Genomic DNA, 18,968 nt, shown 5'->3' on the forward strand with positions numbered 1-18,968 from the left:
TATGCTGTGATGATGCTTAAGGAAAGAATGTAAATTAAGTTACCAAAAAAAAAAAAGTTTCAGAAAAAAAAAATAAATACATTTGTTGACCGCAGTAAGATATATAGCCACAGCTAGGTGCTACTTTATAGGATGCCTAAAGTTAGACTTGCGTTCATGGAAATGTATATATCAGCTGTGTTTGCTATGAAAATATTTAGATTAATTAAGATCTTTAGTAATTCAATAAAAAATGGGGGAGGGGGACAGTATAGAAAGTAAACATAGATACACCAGAGATAGTGTGGGAAGTGAGTGGGAAATGGCAGAGGGGAAGGGGCAGGGAATCAAGGTTGGGGGGAAAAAAAGCAAAACATACAGGAAACAAGAAATGGAAAATTATTTGTTGACAATAACATGTATGTTGATGTGCTTGATTGAGACAATATACAGTGTACTCTGGATGGAAAATCTCATTTTGTATGCTGTAATGATGTACAGTGAATGAAGGTAAACAAATAAATTTAAATAAAAAAAGACACTATTATATATCAGTTTCAAAAGAAATTCTGCCTAAAGAAAAGGATTGTTTGCTTTACATTTCTTTTTTTAAAAAAAATTATTTTATTTATTATTATTTTTCAATTTGATCAGAGAGAGAGCGAAAGGGAAAGTGAGAAAGCAAGCTGCCAGGTCTGGGACTCCAACCATAGTCAGCCATGTGAGAGTCTAGTGCCTTAACCACCGCACCACCAGCTGGCCCCTAAATTTCTTAAATTATGGATCTAGGCCAGTGAACCAAACCTTTAGAAAGAAATATATTTTATAGTATTTACAGAAACAGCTGTCTATTTTTCCTATTCAGTTTTTTCTAATTGACTACTAAAAATAATACATATTTATTGTGTATAAGATGTTTTGATGCATGTATCCATTATTGATTATAGAATGTATATCAAGTTATTTAACATATGCATTATGTCAGATACCTTTGTGTGTGTGTGTGCATGTGTGTGGTGAGAACACCTATAAATCTACTCTGTTAACTGTTTTCAGGTACACTCTATTTTAACTGTAGTTACCACGATGTACAGTAGATCTCTTGAACATACTCCTCCTGACTGAAATTTTATGTCCTTTAACCAATATCCCTTCAATCCCTCCCTCCCCCCGCCATTTATTATGTTTTGTAAGAGTCGTGGCCTACTAAATTGATGTTAAGGCCACAATTTGAAAAACATGTTCTTACTTAAGAATTTTCTTTCTGCATTGTCTCAGCTCTTTAAATTGTCCATCTATAAAATAACGATAATCCGAGACCAGCAGTTGGTGTAATGGCTACATCGCTGGACTCCCATGTAGTCTACCGCGGTTTGAGTCCTGGACCCAGTGGCTTAAACTCACACCAGGCATGTGTGCATGCATGCCCAAGATCCCGAGAGGAGAATGGAGGAGAAAGGATTGTGGCGTGGCCATCCTCCCTGAGGATGATTTCTTGCTTTCTGTTTCTCTGTTTCTGTCTGTCTTTCTGGCGAGCGCAGCGCCCTATAGCAAAAACTTCTCAAAAACAAACAAACAAAAAAAAAGAACAAAAAAGAACAAAAATAACGATAATTCTTTCATGTTTGTTGTGAGGATTAAATGTGATAATGCTTATGAAGGAATTAGTGCAGTGTCTCATGTATAGTAAAAAGCTGATGTACTTTAGGGAACAGAGCTAATATATTCATCTGTTTAAGCTTGGACACAAGAAAGTTTCATATATTCTACAAGTTTTTCAGAATTTTTCATACCATGAGAACATTTAAAAAGGAAAAATGTATAGAAAACAATTTCACCTGTTACATACGGAAACTGTTTTTTGTAGTTAATTCATATACGAGAGTGTAGATATCAATTCCATTTTTATTTAAAATATCAGAAATAATGAAAAGTAGCAATAGGCTAATGAGAAATTGGATAATAAAATTAACTTATAGCCTGTGTTGGAGGAAATCATGTGTTTAACCTTACAGTAGGGACCCTTTAAAAATCTTTAAAAAGCCTTACTGAAGAAAACAAACAACATAAATATACTAAAATGAAATCGAGTCACTCTTTTTTATGCTTTCCCTCGTAGGTGTGTGGAAGTAGTGAAGGCTTCTCAATACGTAGAACTGGCGAACGATCTGGAAATAAACAAAGCAATCACATACTTGAGGCAAAAGGACTTTAACCAAGTAAGTTTTAATGGAACATTTCAGGTATAATTTCATGTGTTCACATGGAAGCTCCTTTGTAGAATAATGTTACCTATGATTATTCTGAAGTTGGGTAATGTTTTCATTTCTATCTTAACATAACTTCCATTGATCTAGATATATATATAGACAGATTTAAACTTTTATTAATTTTTATTGGGTCGTTGGGAAAGTCATGACTTATTTTTCTGTTTTTCTATGCAAAAATGCATCATGACTTTCCAGACAACCCAATACCTGTTTTTCCTGTACTTAAGATGTAAATATTTTCCCTGTAAAGCACAGTTGCTAAATTGCCAGACCATATTCTAGTCCAGAGATTAACTTTTCCTCTAGACGTTTTCAGATTTCTCCGAAGCACTGAGGTTCAGAACCAGAGACTGTGCATAGGGAACAAGGGATAACAGGAGCCCAGAGAGCAGACCGGTGGCTTCCATCCTATTGTGGTCGGCACAGCAACTCTCCTGCTGTCTGTGTCATGCTCGGTTTGCTCATCAGCACTGCACGGGGAATAAAAGGGCCCACATTAATAGACACGGTTCTACTGGTGTCACTTGGGTGCAGGCATAAGGGGTATTTCCCTTCCCCAATCTCTCAAATGGGACAGACCTGAGACAAAACCAGAAGCTTAGACAGCTTTAAGAAAAAGAGAGGATAACAAAAAAGAGCAGGATGACTTGACTTCCTAGTTCTTAAGGCCAATAGCTAGTGCCCTGTGTGCCAGCAACTGGAAAGCTCAGCCCCTACCAGGAGACCCAGACAGCAAGGGGCTGAGGAAGCCACTTCCTTCCCACTTCTATCCCCAGCTTGCGCTCTCCCTTTTTCTTATTATTTAAAGCCCTTCTTGTCTGGAAGACAGCAGAGAAAATTTAACCCCTTTTCAGGGATTAAATTAAAGGATTTTTGGGGGGACCAGCAGTTGGTGTAATGGCTATGTTGCTGGACTCCCATGTAGCCAACCACAGTTTGAGTCCCAGACCCAGTGGCTTAAACTCACTCCAGGCGTGTACCTGTGCATGCCCAAGATCCCGAGAAGAAAATGGAGAAGGGATTGCGGCGTGGCCATCCCCCCCGGGGGGGGGAGGGATGATTTCTCGCTTTCTGTCTGTCTCTGTCTCTCTGGCAAGTGCACGTATCCTATAGCAAAAACTTCTCCAAAACTTTTTTATTATTGTTATTATTATTTTCCAATTTGACTAGAGAGAAACAGAGAAAGGAAAGAAAAAAAAAGTAAAAAAAAAAGCCAGCAGGTCCAGGACTTGAACCACCATTGGTCATGTGGGAGTCCAGCATCTTCACCACTATGCCAACTGCTGGCCCCTAGAAAGGATTAATAATGCATTGCCAGGGACCAGCAGATAGTATAATGGTTATGTTGCTGGACTCCCACATGGCTGACATGAGTTTGAATCTTGGACTTGGAGGCTTGAAACTCACTCTAGGTGCATGCGTGTGTGCCCAAAATCCCAAGAGGGAAATGGAGGAGAGGGGTTTGTTTGCATGGCTACCCCCCCGGGGGGTTGACTTCTTGCTCTCTGTCTCTCCTGTGAGTGCACACACCCTGTAGCAAAAATCTCTCTTAAAAAAAAAAAAAATACATTGCCATATTTTGTGCTTTAAAACTGTATCTATTAAAGAATAAACATTCTAATTTTTTATATTAAAATCCACTTAACTCACATCTTATTTTCTGCTGCTTTCTTAGTTATTGAAAATATCTTTTGTTCGATTTGCATTTTCAAGTTTCTTGTATCAATTAGTTTACCAATATTCTGTCAATTCCATTTTTTATTTCTTTTCAACATTGCTGCTTTCATTTTGTGTTTCTTTTGTTTGTATGTGTAAGTATGATGAGGTGGGTATAGTACAATCTTAGTTTGAAGGAACACTACTAGGTTAAAAAGTGGGTTGACACATCTCATAATGATCATTTTTTGAAGACCATTTAAAATTCACAGAAAAAGTAATGCCTTTTTCTATAAAGAGATCATTCTAGAGTTAGTGCTAAATACTTTTTCTTTAAAAGAAGTATTTTTTTAGAAAAGATGCTGAAATCACAGAGTATAGTTCTTTGTGATAGTGGTAGTGTTTGTAGCTACTTCAGTAAAAGAGGAAAAATCTCTGCCAAAAAGCCGAAGGTAAATGAAATAAAGTGGTTGATCTGGAGGCCAGTGATAGTGTAGGTACAGACAGGGTGCGATGCAGGACCAGAAACGGAATGGCATCAGCCAGGAAAGAAGACACAGTGGACAGATAGCTGTTTTCCAAATTTTTTTTTTTTAAGAGATCTTTGCTGTAGGGCATGTGCACTGGCTGGAGAGGCAGAGAGAGACAGAAAGTAAGAAGTCACACCCCACGGGGAATGGCTATACTTCATTCCCCTCTCTAACATTCTCTTGGGATCTTGGGCATGCACGCACATGAGCCCAGCATTAATCTCAAGCCACTGGGTCCGGACTTGAACTGTGGTTAATTACATGGGAGGCCAGCGATGTAACATTACGCCATCTGCTGGTCTCACTATTTTTCTAATCTTGAAATCACACATGTGGGAACCAGCAGATGGCATAATGGTTATGTTGCTGGACTCCCACGTAGTTGACTGTGGTTCGAGTCTCAGACCTGGTGTCTTAAACTCACATCAGGTGCATGTGCGTGCTTGCACAGATTCCAGGAGGAGTATGGAGGAGAAGGGATTGCAGTGTAGTGATCCCCTCTGGAGATGATTTCTCACTTTCTGCCTCTCTGGCAAGTACACATGTTCTATAGCAAAAATCCCTCTTAAAAATCGATGAACAAGAAGGGCAGAGAGACAGGCAGACAGAAATTCAGCACCACTGCCATTATTTACTCCCAGCTTCAGCCAGCCTGGATCATGGGCACACACATACCCAGCATACTCAAGGTCTCTAAAAATGAACCAACAACCTTCCTTCCATGTGAGTCTGCCTTGCAGAGGATCACATTTTACCGTTGCATCACTGTTCAGTCCTTTTGTTCATTTAAGATAGGGTCTCACGTCGTGACCCTCCTGCCTCTGCCATCCCTAGGATCACAGGTGCACAGCACCACGCTCAGCCTTTAGGTTGGATAGGGAATCAAATGTGGGCCTCCTATGTGGTCCCAGCCTGTAGAACACAGCGTCTTAGCAGCACTTGCCACTGTGCTGGGCCCTAATCATGTTTTTAAAGAAAAAAAAAAAAAAAAGACTACTAATAGTGTTTATTTTCTTTATTTGTTTTGCTGTTTACCACAAAATTTAATTTTGACATTAAGTACACTTTTTTCAATTTCATTTATAAATACATTTGTAATGTCTTACTTTAAAATATAGAAATACAGTCATGTAAAATAAAGTTATGAAGACAGCTTATTTCAAAAATTAAAATCTAAGCCAAAAAATACCTTGGAGTGTTCCTTTTATTAGAACAATTATGTAGCATTTTAGAATAGTTCATAGTTTAGAAAATTAAAATATAAAATATATTTTTGTTCTGTCAGATGTTTTTAAATACATGTCTTAAGTTCAAGTACTTTTGTTTAATCTTTCAAATAAAGCTTTGGATTGCATTGCTTTCTTTAGAAAATAATTATTTAATTTTATTATTTCTATTACTATTATTTTTTAATTTCTATAGGGCATCTGAACTCGAGAGAGAGAGAGAAAGAGAAAGCAAACTGCTGGGTCTGGAACTTGAACTGCAGTCGACCTTGTGGGAGAATGGCATTGCTTTTTATATGTTTGGATTTATAGCAAGTGTTTTGGGAGAAAACAGATTTGCTATTAAAAATAGCCTTAAGATATTATCATTGTTGAACTATAGGATAGTATCTAAATTTGTATTTTGATTTGATTGTCAGAGGGTGTGTGTGCTCACCAGAGACAGAGAGGAAGAGAGAGAGAGAGAAACTACTCTACAAAAGTGCATGGTCATATTATAAACCCCTCTCCTCCATCTTTTCATCCTGTCAAGATTCAGGATGTACCCACACATGTGCCCAGCATGTTTTTCAAACTGCCAGGGCCAAGACCCAAATAGATAGTTGGTCATGTAAGATCTGGCTCCCTTAACCATTAGGCTGTGAGGCCATCCCCATATTTTTAAATTCAACACACTTCCCTTTTTAAAAAAGAGTTTGCTATAGGGCACACGCACTTGGCAAGAGAGAGAAAGAAAGTGGGAAATCCAGGGGATGGCCACCTTAGAGTCCTTTCTCCTCCATTCTCTTCTCAGAATTTTGGGCATGCATGTACCAGCATGTTTTTCTTTTTCTTTCTTTTTTTTTAAAGGTTTTCTTTCTTTTTTCTTTTTGCCTTAGGGCACATTTGCTCATGGGAGAGAGGGAGACAAATACAGTGGAGGGAAAGTATGAATTCATGCCCTGGAAGGATGCCACAATCCCTTCTCCTCCCTGTTTCTCCCAGGATCTTCGGCACGCACACACAGTCACCTGGAGTGATCTTAAAGCCACCAGGTCCAGGACTTAAACTGCAGGTGGCCACGTGGGAATCCAGCAGCGTAACTACATTCCATCTGCTGGTCTCATCCCAGCATGTTTTTCAAGTCGCCAGGTCTGGACTTGAGCCATGCAGTAGTCCATGTGGGATCCAGTGCCTTACTACCACTCCACCAACTGGCCCTCAATATACTTCTTTTTTTGTTTGTCTGTTTTCTTTTTTTGTTTTTAGCCATAGGGTATATGCACTTGCCAGGGAGAGACAAGAGAGATGGAAAGAGGGGAAAGTAAGAACTCACCCCTCAGGGTGATGGCCATGCCACAATCCCATCTTCTACGTTTTCCTTTAGGATTTTGGGCATGCATACACACACACTCCGTGCAGTTTTCAAGCCACTAGATCCAGGACTCGAACCATGTTTGGCCATGTACGAGTCTATAACCTTAAATACTACACTCTCTGCTGGCCCCAAATGGCTACTTCTAAGAAGAATGATAGAAACTACAGTAACGTTTCTTAAAAATAAATAAATAAAATAAAGTATTGTTTCTTGCTGATTTCCTTTTGGTATTTTTTTAATGGATGTCAGAAACATTAGAAAATAGCTTTCTTTCCCCCAAACAATTTACCTCAGAGAGTTTAATGGATATATGAGTTATGTAAGTGCCTTATATTTTGGGGTAACATACATTTATTGTGACAAGATCTAAAAGTAAAGATTAAGACATCTAAGTTCTTATTTAAAGTGAAATGGAACTTACAAAATTTATATGTGTAGGGCCAGCCAGTGATGTGGTGGTTAAGGCAGCTAAATCCTACATGGGTGACTGAGTAGTTCAAGAACCAGACCCAGTGGCTTGAAAAGTACACCAGGTGTATGTGCATGTTTACCCAAAATTCCAAGAGGAGAATGGAAATAAAATGACTGTGGTGTGGCTATCTTCCTGGAAAGTGTGTTCTTACTTTCTCTCTCTTTCTCTCTCTCTGTCTTCCTGTGAGCACGTGTGGCCTATAGCAAAAATAATACAAATAATAATTAATTAAATATTTAGATATTCAGACAGTAGTGCTTTTACATTAATAGCTGCTGAGGTTGTATAAAGAATTAATAAGATAGTTTGTATAGAATAAGCTATGTTAGCAACAATAATCTTTGAGATAAGTTTTAGGAACCACGTGACAGTTTTATATGATCTTTCCAAGAAAAATAAGTGAGAAATAGAATCTCGAAAGTGAGAACATGATGTTTAGGTGTTTCTTTTCAAGTGTTTACTTTGTGGAATTATAAATTACCTACCTAGAAACTTACAGTGATTTTTTTAAAGTCTTCAAGACCCTTCAAAATTTAAAATGTACTTATATAGTAACCAAGGTATATGAAATCTAGTATTTTTAAATATTCTACATTTTGGTAAATGTGTTAAAAAAGAAGGAAAGTTAGAAAACCCTTTGTCTTTCTTTACCTGTTTCCTTTATGATATTCTGCAGTAACTTCTAGGTGGAGTACTCATTTACCTTTCATTAAAGGTGTCTGACCACTACACATTATTTTATTTGGTTAGCATTATCTCACACCTGCCTGGTGGTTAAAAATGTACTTTCATTTCTTGGGACCAGCAGTTGGCGCAATGGCTATGTCACTGGACTCTGATGTAGTTGACCGTGGTTCGAGTCCCAGACTTGATGGCTTAAACTCACACCGGGCATGTGTGCATGCATGCTCAAGATCCCAAGAGGAGAATAGAGGAGAAGGGATTGTGGTGTGGCCATCCCCGCTGGAGGGTGATTCTCATTTTCTGTCTGTCTCTCTCTGTTTTTCTGGCAAGCATACATGCCATATAGCAAAAAACAAAAAAACGTATTTTCATTTCTTATCTCTTTAAAATACAATTATATTTGGATCTACTTCTGCTCATTTTTGTAGTATTCCCAGAGTTATTTAACATTATTTAATTTTAGAGAATTCTCAGCCCTTCATTTTATTCTCTTTCTGGAACTCCCAATTCTTCTCTAAGAACTTTTTTTAGCCTTTTCTTTTGCTGTCCTTTAAATACTCTGAACATTTTCTGGATCTTGGCCTTCAAAGTCCTGGTTGCTTTGGTAGCTTTTCCAGTACATTTAAAAATATTTTTTATGTGTATTATATAACTTTTCTACTTATTCTCATGGGAGAATGGTCTTCTGTAGTCTAGTCTCTAATTGTCAGAAACAGAAATTCCAGAATTAGTCATTGTAAAGAGCAGATTTGATCATGACTTTTAGGTGAAATCTTTCAAGCGCTTTCCCCTTTTCTCTCTCCCACTACACACCTTTTTTCAGGATAAACACTAAACTGCTTAATATAACTCATAAGGCTCAGTATTTATTAAGCCTTATCTTCCAGCTACGAAGCTTCTCTTTAGCTGTATCAACTCAGCTGCTCTATCCATCTGTGTGTTCTTCATTTTACTTACTTTATTTTTAGTGCCAGGATTTCCACATTACTTTTTATAAATTCTGTTTCTCAAATGAAATGATCATGTCATCTGTTTTCCTGAATATTTTAATTAACTTCTCTGTGCCCTTTCGTGATCTCACCCTCCAGCCACTCGTCTTTTCCCTAACCATAAACTCAAGTACGGTTATATTGCAGTGATGATAACTTTCAGATATTTCATTTGTAGGCTGTAGAGACCTTAAAAATGTTTGAAAAAAAGGACAGTAGAGTGAAAAGTGCAGCAGCAACTAACCTCTCGTTTCTGTATTATTTGGTAAGTTTTGCTTTTTTGTAATTAAGAGTTAATTATATGGCATTTTTATATTGCTAAATTTCTGCATAAGGATCATGCCAAGAAGACTGGTGGACAATGTAAGTGGAATGAGGAGTATAGAGGATCTGGTCCTGATTGGTGCTGGGCCAGGGTTTGTGTTTGCAGACATATGTACATGGTGAGACTATTTCTTTCTCTTTTTTTTTTTTTTTTTTTGGAGAGGTTTTTGCTATAGGGCACGTGCGCTCGCCAGACAGAGAGAGACAGAGAGACAGAAAGCGAGAAATCACCCCCCCCCCCCGCCATAATCCCTTCTCCTCCACTCTCCTCTTGGGATCTTGGGCACGCACGCACACGCGCCCGGCATGAGTTCTAAGCCACCAGGTCTGGGACACGAACCGCGGTTGACTACGTGGGAGTCCAGCGACATAGCCATTACGCTAACTGCTGGTTCCCTGGGTGAGACTATTTCTGAAGAAGGGAAAGAAACAAATTGTTTTCATGATGGTGCCAGAGGTGACCCAGCAAATTTTTAAGAAGAAACAAGGAAGAGAATTGTTAGATTTAGTCAGCTGAGTAGAGGTTTTGGAGCATCTGATCATTAATTTCTTATATGTGGTTCTGAGGGGAATTGTGGTACTGTATTGTAATTAAAGTTTTGAGGCAAAGTGATGAATAAGTAGCTGTGTATCATATATGGTTGAAAGTATATTATTGGCATCTTTGTCTGGTACTGTGTTGCTAAATAGAAGTACCTGAGACTGGGTGGTTTATAAAGAATAGGGGTTTATTTGGCTCATGATTCTGACGGCTAAAATGTGCAAGAACATGAGACTAGTGTCTTGACTATTCTCTGTGCTATGTCACAACATAGACAAGAGGAAGCAGTGGACAAGTGCAAAAAGAGAGAGATCTAGAAGCAGCCATCTTTTATAACAACTTGTTCTTATAAGAAATCCTGGGACCAGCAGTTAGCATAATGGCTATGTCGCTGGACTCCCACGTAGTAGACCGCGGTTCGCATCCCGGACCCCGTGGCTTGAACTCACACCTGGCACGTGTGCGTGCGTGCCCAAGATCCCGAGAGGAGAATGGAGGAGAAGGGATTGCGGCATGGCCATCCCCCCTGGGGGGTGATTTCTCACTTTCTGTCTCTCTGTCTTTCTGGCGAGCGCACACACCCTATAGCAAAAACCTCTCCAAAAATAAAAAAGAAAAAAGAAAAAAGAAAGAAAGAAAGAAATCCTTTCCAGGAGAGCAGGAACCATCTCCCTCTCGCAAGACACAGCATCAAATCATTCATGAAAACAGTGCTTCCATGATCCAACTGCCGTCCACTAGGCTTCTTAAAGTCTCATCACATCCCAGCAACATTACAATGGGAACCTAGCTTCTATAACATTAACCTTTGGGAGAAAAACCCATTGTCCAAATCATAGCAGTTGATATCCAACATAAAGTTTTATCAATTTTCTGTTTTATCAACAACTGTCCTGAAATTTTAATGGCTTAAAATGACCAAGTAATTGTTCACATTCTCCCTTATGAGCTAGACTGACCAAGTATTTCTTTGCTAGTCATTCCTGGGGTCGCTCAGCTACCATCATTCAAGGCTTGACTGAGGCTCAATGATCCTAATGCCTCCTTCAGGTCTGAGACTCAGCTGAGTTCTTGGCCAAGGAAATTCCTTCCTTCCTTGAAGTTTCTCTACAAGAGAGCCCAGATTTGTTTTATAGGACCAGGTTCCATGAGAGCAAATTTCAGTGCACAGGCACAGACCAGGCTCCTGTAAGTATGGAGTATGTTAATTTTTATTAGATAATATGTCCCTGAGGGAGAGCTGCATACTCAAACATGATTAGTTGGTGGTGTGATCCATTGGGGGCTATTATGGTAAGTCTTCCTCTGCCTGCACACGAGCCCCAATTATTACCTTCTTCTCAAAGGCACATACTTAAACACACAAGATGCTCAGCCTCATGCTCAGCCTTTCAGCCTCAGGCTCAAATGCCATGAGCAGCATCAGGTCTGTACAGAGATGGGGCTTTCTCAGGCATAGCTGTTCATTGCTTTTGATCAAAAAATCTGTGAACAAAAAGCATGCCACCTGTTCCAATGGACTCAATGTACCCAGGTGAGATGGGAAGAGGATAACCGCAATAGACATCCTCACTCAAAAAACGGAGGGATAGAGGCACATGGCAATCACTGCTCCTTAGCAGTTCTTATCCATTCAGAAACCCAGCTGATAAGCACATCAAGTGCCTCCTAATCTGGAAAAGGGAATGATCCTTGATTAGGGCCCAGCTCTGCTCCCTGGGAGTGGTCCTTAATCCGCCCTCTGTTACTCTTGGCTCTTCCCTCCAAGGGCATCTTCCTTTTTTACATAAGAAATAGCCACAACACCTTAAAGAATTTCCCTAATCATGTGAAGAATGGCAAGGTCCTGACCAAGTGTTTGGCCCCTGGAGAGAGAGAAAAAACAATGGATTGTTAGAAGTTCAGAGACCTGGTAGATGATGCAGCCGGTGTGCTAGGGGCAGGGAGGATAGTGATACCATCACAGCTATTTCAGTGTTTCAGGTGGGAAGGGGACCGCTACAGCAAATGATGACATGGAATTTAGGCGTTGAATGTAGAACCACCTACATATAAGTAAGTACTGTGACTCAAACCATGAGACCGTGGAGAAAGCAATCATAAGAAGCTTGGGTAGCTGAGCATGATGATTAAAAATCTTTTGTTTGATCAGCCTATCAAGACCAAAATATGTAAAATATTGGTTCTGTTCATCATATCTGTAATCTCAGAAAATCTGTTGTTTATGTCTGTGATTTCAGATTAGAAAAGATATTTGATGAAATTCAAATAGGTTTTATATGTACTTTGTACTTTATTTAGGAAAATGATTTTGCACAAGCCAGCAGCTATGCAGATTTAGCTGTGAACGCTGATAGATATAATCCATCAGCTCTTACTAATAAAGGAAATACTGTGTTTGCAAATGGTGATTATGAGAAGGCAGCTGAATTCTATAAAGAGGCTCTAAGAAACGATTCTTCTTGTACCGAAGCACTTTATAATATTGGTAAGAACAAAGTAAAATTGCTTTTTATATTTGTTTGTTTATGTTTTTCTTTGTCTGTGTTTTTGTTTTTCCTCAAAGAGCTCCAGCTCATTAGGAAGAAGAGTTAATTTCCTTCTAACAAAAAGTTGAAAAGACTAGTGTCTCTCATATTATAGATTATTTTAAATGGCATTAGTAATTCAAAAGTTATGCACATGTAAAATTTGGATTGGTGTCATATTGCCCTGCAGAAGGGCTTTTCCAATTTCTGTTCCTGCCATAGTATATGAGACTGTCTGATTTCCCTAATTCCTGTTAATATTGGATATTACCATTCTTTCAACTTTTGCCAAACTGTTAGGTAGAAGATAAATCTTATTTTATTCCTTGTTAATTATGAAAAAAAAAGTACACAGAAAAAATATTCAATGTGTATCACCTCAGTTTAACACATTTTAATATTTTATCATACCTATTTCAGACTTCATTTTTAATAAACCAGATATTACAAGCCACTAAAGCTCACTACCTTCTGTTTCCCTTCCCTGCTTTTAGGAGATCACCTAAAATGGGCAACATCAATTCCTGGGCATGAGGTCTCAGTGTTGTAAACACATGTCCATGCAATACTGGTCTTATCTTTTGGGTTATTATCGAAGTATCTTTTGAAACTTTTCTTCTCTTTGTATAAGCAGGGACTTTTTGGCTTGATTCTCTCTCTCTTTTTATTATTACTATTATTATTTTAATGTTATGACCTTTCTTCAGATGTCTGATGATCTTGGGCTGTCTCCTGGGATTTATTTATTTACTTTAGAGCTAAAAGCCAAGTGAAATCTCTGGGTCCATGAGTGATAGTGGTGGGCTGGTACACTGGTGTTAGGGTAGTTGATGTCTGATCTGGTCTGTTTAGTTGGGAACCTGCGTATCAGTCAATTGGGTATTTCTTCTCAGAAGACTCTTCAGTCTCCCGCCTAAAGGAGAAAGGAAGACCAGTGGGCAACCTTGGAGGATAGGGGAGGCAGAGAGGAATTAGCAATTTTAAATGGAGTCAGGGACAGCTCACTGAACAGATTTCATTTCAAATTGTGTTGTAAGGAAGGGAGGAGGTAACCATTTGGGTATCTCAGAGAGTACCTTATTGGTACTGTGAAAAGAACAAAAGCCTTCTCTTAAGAAGGAGTTTACTTACTAGACAGTGTACTTACTTGTTTGCTTAAATAAGTGTACTTCGCTGTTTGACTTTAAACTTTGTAATTTCTTTTATAAAAGAGAAGTTTTTTTAAAGGTTTTTGTAATAGGGTCCATAAACCCACTAGAGAGAGGGAACATGAGAAATCACTCCCCCCACCCTGAGCCCCCAGGGTTATTGACACACCACAATCCTTTCTTTTCCATTCTCTTCTCAGTATTTTGGGTACATACATGCACCCAGCATGATTTTCAAGCCATCACATCCAGGATTCAAACGGTAGTTGGCCGTGTGGGAGTTTAGCGCCTTAAATACCATGCTACCTACTGACTGGAACAGACTTTTTAAATAGTAATATGGTCAAACCTGGCTTTTTAAGAATTTGTTTAGGGACCAGCAGTTAGTGTAATGGCTATGTTGCTGGACTCCCACGTAGTTGACCGCGGTTCGCGACCTGGACCCGGTAGCTTAAAACTCACGCTGGATGCGTGTGCGTGCGTGCCCAAGATCCCAAGAGAAGAATGGAGGAGAAGAGATTGCGGCGTGGCCTTTCCCCCTGGGGGGGTGATTTCTCGCTTCCTATCTCTCTGTCTCTCTCTGTCTTTTTGGTGAGCGCACGGCTTCCTATCGTCTCTCTCTGTCTTTTTGGTGAGCGCACGGGCCCTGTAGCAAAAACCTCTCCAAAAAAAAAAAAAAAAATTCCTCAGTTCATCTTAATTTTATTTTCTGGGTGAATATTTTTATATATTTAAATGTGTATTCTATTATTTTGAGTAAATTCATACCCACATGATACTAACAGGTTTTCTTTTTCTTTCTTTAAAGGCCTTACCTATAAGAAGCTAAACCGGCTAGATGAAGCCTTGGATTGTTTCCTGAAACTGCATGCAATCCTGAGGAACAGTGCCCAAGTTCTTTACCAGATAGCAAATATGTATCTTTTTAAAAAAAACTTTAGGACAGTTACTAATTTATTCAACTAGTACTTGAGTACCAATTATTAAATAAAATTAACCAATAAAGTAATTGATAAGGATAATATATAAAGTGATGAAGAAAATCTAGTTAGCAGTTTAATATGGGATAAAAATATTATATGAATGATACTGTTTTAAAATATCATTTGCATTCTAAGGACTTAGTTAAAGGTTATACTATTACTTATTAATTTTTGCCAATAATTGAGCTAGTTGAGTATGATATTTTGAATACATATAAGCCACTATTGAATGTAAATCAGATACTTTAGAACATTGTATTCTTTGTTATTTTTATTTTTAGGTTTTTGACATAGAATGAGTGCACTCACTGGGAAAAAAAAGAGGAAAAAAGTGAGAAACCACCCCCCTTAGGGGGTGGCCACACTGCAGTCCCTTCTTCTCCATTTTCCTCTCCAGATTTTAGCCATGCACACACACACACCCAGGCATGTTTTCAAGTTGCTGGGCTTGGGACTCAAGCCTGGGAGTAAGCCATGTGGGATCCAGAACCTTAACCGCCTCACTACCTGCTGGCCCCAACATTGTCTTCTAATGTTTGTACAGTATCACCAAAACAGTAGCTTATTAATTAAAAAGAAAATATTATTGCTAATTAGTACTATTGATTAAGTTTGGATAATTTATCTTACTGTTTAGCTGATGTGTGCGTGTATTGAATATAATTCTGTAAATTACTCTCCCAAATTATGTAATGCTAAATACAGACTTACTCTCTTTCATTCTATGCATTTAGTAGTCATTTATCAAATGTGTACTGTATAAGACTTCGACTTAGAACTCCAGGGAATGTAGAACTATAAAACATTATTCTCATGTCAGTTTCTTTTACAGCTATTAGCTTTCTTTAGTATTTTTTTAATCCTCCTGCCCTCAGTTAGAAAAGCAGGAATTTCTCAGTGTTCTTAATGCCTTCCAGCCTATTGAAAAGCTCTTTAATGTCTCTCCCATTTTAGTAGGCTGTGAATACAATGTTGGAAAGGTAGAATTTTAGGTTTCTAGTACCTTGATATAAAATTCATACAAATGCATTGATAAAAAAGTATATTGTGATGCATGCCATTAATAATTTTAAGAACTTTTTGCTGTATTCTTGATAGAGTAGATTAAAATATTTTATGAAAAGTTTTAGTTTCGGAGAATATGGCATTATAGTTATTCCTTCTAGTCTTTTTGTTTCGTCTTGTCCGTTTAATTTCTTTGAAACTGCCAGTGTAATGATCTGATACTGCCCAGTTCACCATCAGTTCGGATCCAGTCAAGCAGTTGGTATGTTTGAAGTTTGAATAAATTATTTTAGTTTTTTTTTTCTTGTGATATCACATTTTTGTCATCATTAAAAACAGAAACCCTCTTTTCAATAGAACTTTGGATTGAAATCTTTTTATTCCATCGATCATTGATAACATCTGATATAAAAATATACACTAAATAAGTGGTCAGTAATTTGTTTGTTCAGTAATTGAATAAATGCAGAGGACTTACTAGGCACTAAAGGAAACTGAAAAAAAAAAAAGAACTTCTGGGATGACCCTATAGCCTAGTGGTTAAGGGAGCTGAATTCCATATGACTGATGATGGTTCAAATCCCAGTCCTAATGGCTTCACAAACATACCAGATACCTTTGTGTACATGCCCAAAAATCCTGACAGGATGGAGAAAAAGAGAAGTGATCGCAGCGTGACCTCACTCCATTGCAGGGTGCTTTCTTCTCTTTGTCTGGCAAACATACATGCCCTCTGGCAATTTAAGAAAGAAAACAAAAAGACCTTTCTCATCATTGGGCTTATAATTTTAGAAGACTCAGGAAAAATACATGAAAACTCATCCCTTTAATATACTGAGCATGTTCAGAGAAATAAAATATTAGAACACAACATTCAGGCATTTAAAAAGAAATTCTACTAGGAATTTGGGAGTTGATCTTACTGAATAGTAATGAAGCAAAAAGAAAAACAAAATATATAGGTAGCAAGCATGTTATATACGAGAGGGTTTAAAAAATTTCATGAAAAATAAAATTAAAGTACAAAATTATTTTGATGAAATAATTTTAGAATCCATGCATATTTTTCATTATTTACATATTATTAACTTTTTTTTTTTTTGAGAGATTTTCACTGTAGGGCACGTGCGCTCTCCAGACAGACAGAGAGAGACATAGAGACAGAAAGCGAGAAATCACCCCCCAGGGGGGATGGTCATGCCGCAATCCCTTCTCCTCCATTCTCCTCTTGGGATCTTGGGCACGCACGCACACGCGCCCGGCGTGAGTTTTAAGCCACCGGGTCCGGGACACGAACCGCGGTCGACTACGTGGGAGTCCAGCGACATAGCCATTACGCTAACTGCTGGTTCCCCGTAAACTTAACTTTTTGAAGACTTCTTGTGTAGTACTACTTCATTTTTCATCTCCATCCCTGAAGAAAGCCAGAATAAACAGTATAAAATAGCACATTACTGTTGACCAAGAAATATTTTTATTGTAATAGTATTTTTAAGTTTGCTTATTGATTAACGAAATTTAGAAAAATTTTATTATCCTTAACAAGCTTTGCACAAGATACGAATTAATGGAAGATCCCAGTCAAGCTATTGAATGGCTAATGCAATTGATCAGTGTTGTTCCAACTGATTCTAGAGTTTTGTCTAAATTAGGAGAATTATATGACAGTGAAGGAGATAAATCCCAAGCATTTCAATATTATTATGAGGTATGTATATTATCTTACTTTCCATATATTTTTTACCATATTTATAAATAAGGCAGCAGCCTTTATACATTTGGAAAAGCTTATTGGTTTTTGTTTAATTATTTTATTTAACTTTATTTATTTGTTTGTTTATTTATTTATTTTAATTTGACCAGAGGGGAACAGAGTAAAAGAGAGAGGGAAAGTGAGAAAGCAAGCTACCAGATCCAGGACTTGAACCTTGAACCGCGTTAGGCTATGTGGGAGTGAAACGCCCCTCTTTTTTTGGAGAGGTTTTTGCTATAGGGTATGTGCGCTCTCCAGAAAGACAGAGAGAGACAGAGAGACAGACAGCGAGAAATCACCCCCCCGGGGGGATGACCACACCACAATCTCTTCTCCTTCATTCTCCTTTCGGGATCTTGGGCATGCACGCACACACTCCTGGCGAGAGTTTAAGCCACCAGGTCTGGGACTCAAACCACAGTCAACTACATGGGAATCCAGCGACATAGCCATTACGCTAACTGCTGGTCCCAGGAGTGCAGCACCCTTAACCACCATGCCACCTGCCAGCCCCAAAAAAGCTTATTAGTTTTTAAGTGAATAATGATTCATTTAAAATAAAATATTCTTAGAATATGAAGTTAATTTTTCATTAATTTAATTTAATTTTTTTCTTGAAGTATGATTCACATCCTCTTTTGGTTCTTTTAAATATTTAAGATTATTTGAATCATATATCAGTATATCAAAAAGATCATTGTAATTAATTGAAAAATGTGTTAAAGCCTATAATTCAAAAATGTGTCAAACAAGGCTTAAGTTTTAAAAAATCTAGTAGTTTCAAAACTTGTAAGAAACTTATGACAGCACATACATACTTACTAAGAAATTTCACATTGAGTAAATCCTTTCAATAGATTAAAATCTTCAAAAGTAAATTATTGCCACTGAAGTTGTATTGTCGTGCTTCATATTTTTTCCAGTCATACAGGTATTTTCCTTCAAATATTGAAGTCATCGAGTGGCTAGGAGCATATTACATTGATACCCAGTTTTGTGAAAAAGCCATTCAATACTTTGAAAGAGCTTCTCTTATACAGTAAGTACATATTAAGATTGTATGTTTAGTTAGCATCTTGTGTTTAGATTTTTTTTAATCCCTACAATTAAGGTCTGACATACTTAGTAAGTTGAAGAACAGATATTAATGAGCATTCAAAAATTACTTCTATTTCTTTTGTTGATTATAATAAGTACATTGTCTTTTGCATATTATTTTTAAAACCTCTTCTTAAAGGTACTTCTCTTCAGACATTTTTCTTTTTTTTTTTTAAGTTTCTTTCTTTCTCCCATGAGCAAGAGAGAGACAAAAAGATAGCACTCACCCCAAAGGGTCTTGATACTGCCTTCCACTCCCAGCTTCAGCCAGCTTCAGATCATGGGCATATTCAAGGAGGTCTAGGGATGGGCACTCAGAACCTTACCCATGTCAGTTTACCTCATAGTGTCATATTTTACAGCTGTACCACCAACGGCCTCTTTATGTATTTTTTTCTTATTCACAGTCAGCAAACAAGTATGAT

At 37.9% G+C, this 18,968-nt stretch overlaps 1 protein-coding gene across 2 annotated transcripts in view; it reads left to right on the top strand.

Moving 5' to 3' along the window:
- Positions 1 to 18,968, top strand: part of IFT88 (intraflagellar transport 88) — a 152,477-nt gene that overhangs the window by 57,296 nt on the left and 76,213 nt on the right. For both annotated transcript variants that reach the window (XM_006159502.3, XM_014592010.2), the window contains 6 exons: positions 2,099 to 2,198; positions 9,342 to 9,428; positions 12,330 to 12,516; positions 14,513 to 14,621; positions 17,250 to 17,400; positions 18,369 to 18,484. In XM_006159502.3, coding sequence (XP_006159564.1) covers positions 2,099 to 2,198; positions 9,342 to 9,428; positions 12,330 to 12,516; positions 14,513 to 14,621; positions 17,250 to 17,400; positions 18,369 to 18,484 — 750 coding nt within the window. The remainder of the gene's footprint in view (positions 1 to 2,098; positions 2,199 to 9,341; positions 9,429 to 12,329; positions 12,517 to 14,512; positions 14,622 to 17,249; positions 17,401 to 18,368; positions 18,485 to 18,968) is intronic.

This window comes from Tupaia chinensis, unplaced genomic scaffold (assembly GCF_000334495.1).
Source record: "Tupaia chinensis unplaced genomic scaffold, TupChi_1.0 Scaffold000634_1, whole genome shotgun sequence".
In the NCBI taxonomy this organism is placed as follows: Eukaryota; Metazoa; Chordata; class Mammalia; order Scandentia; family Tupaiidae; genus Tupaia; species Tupaia belangeri.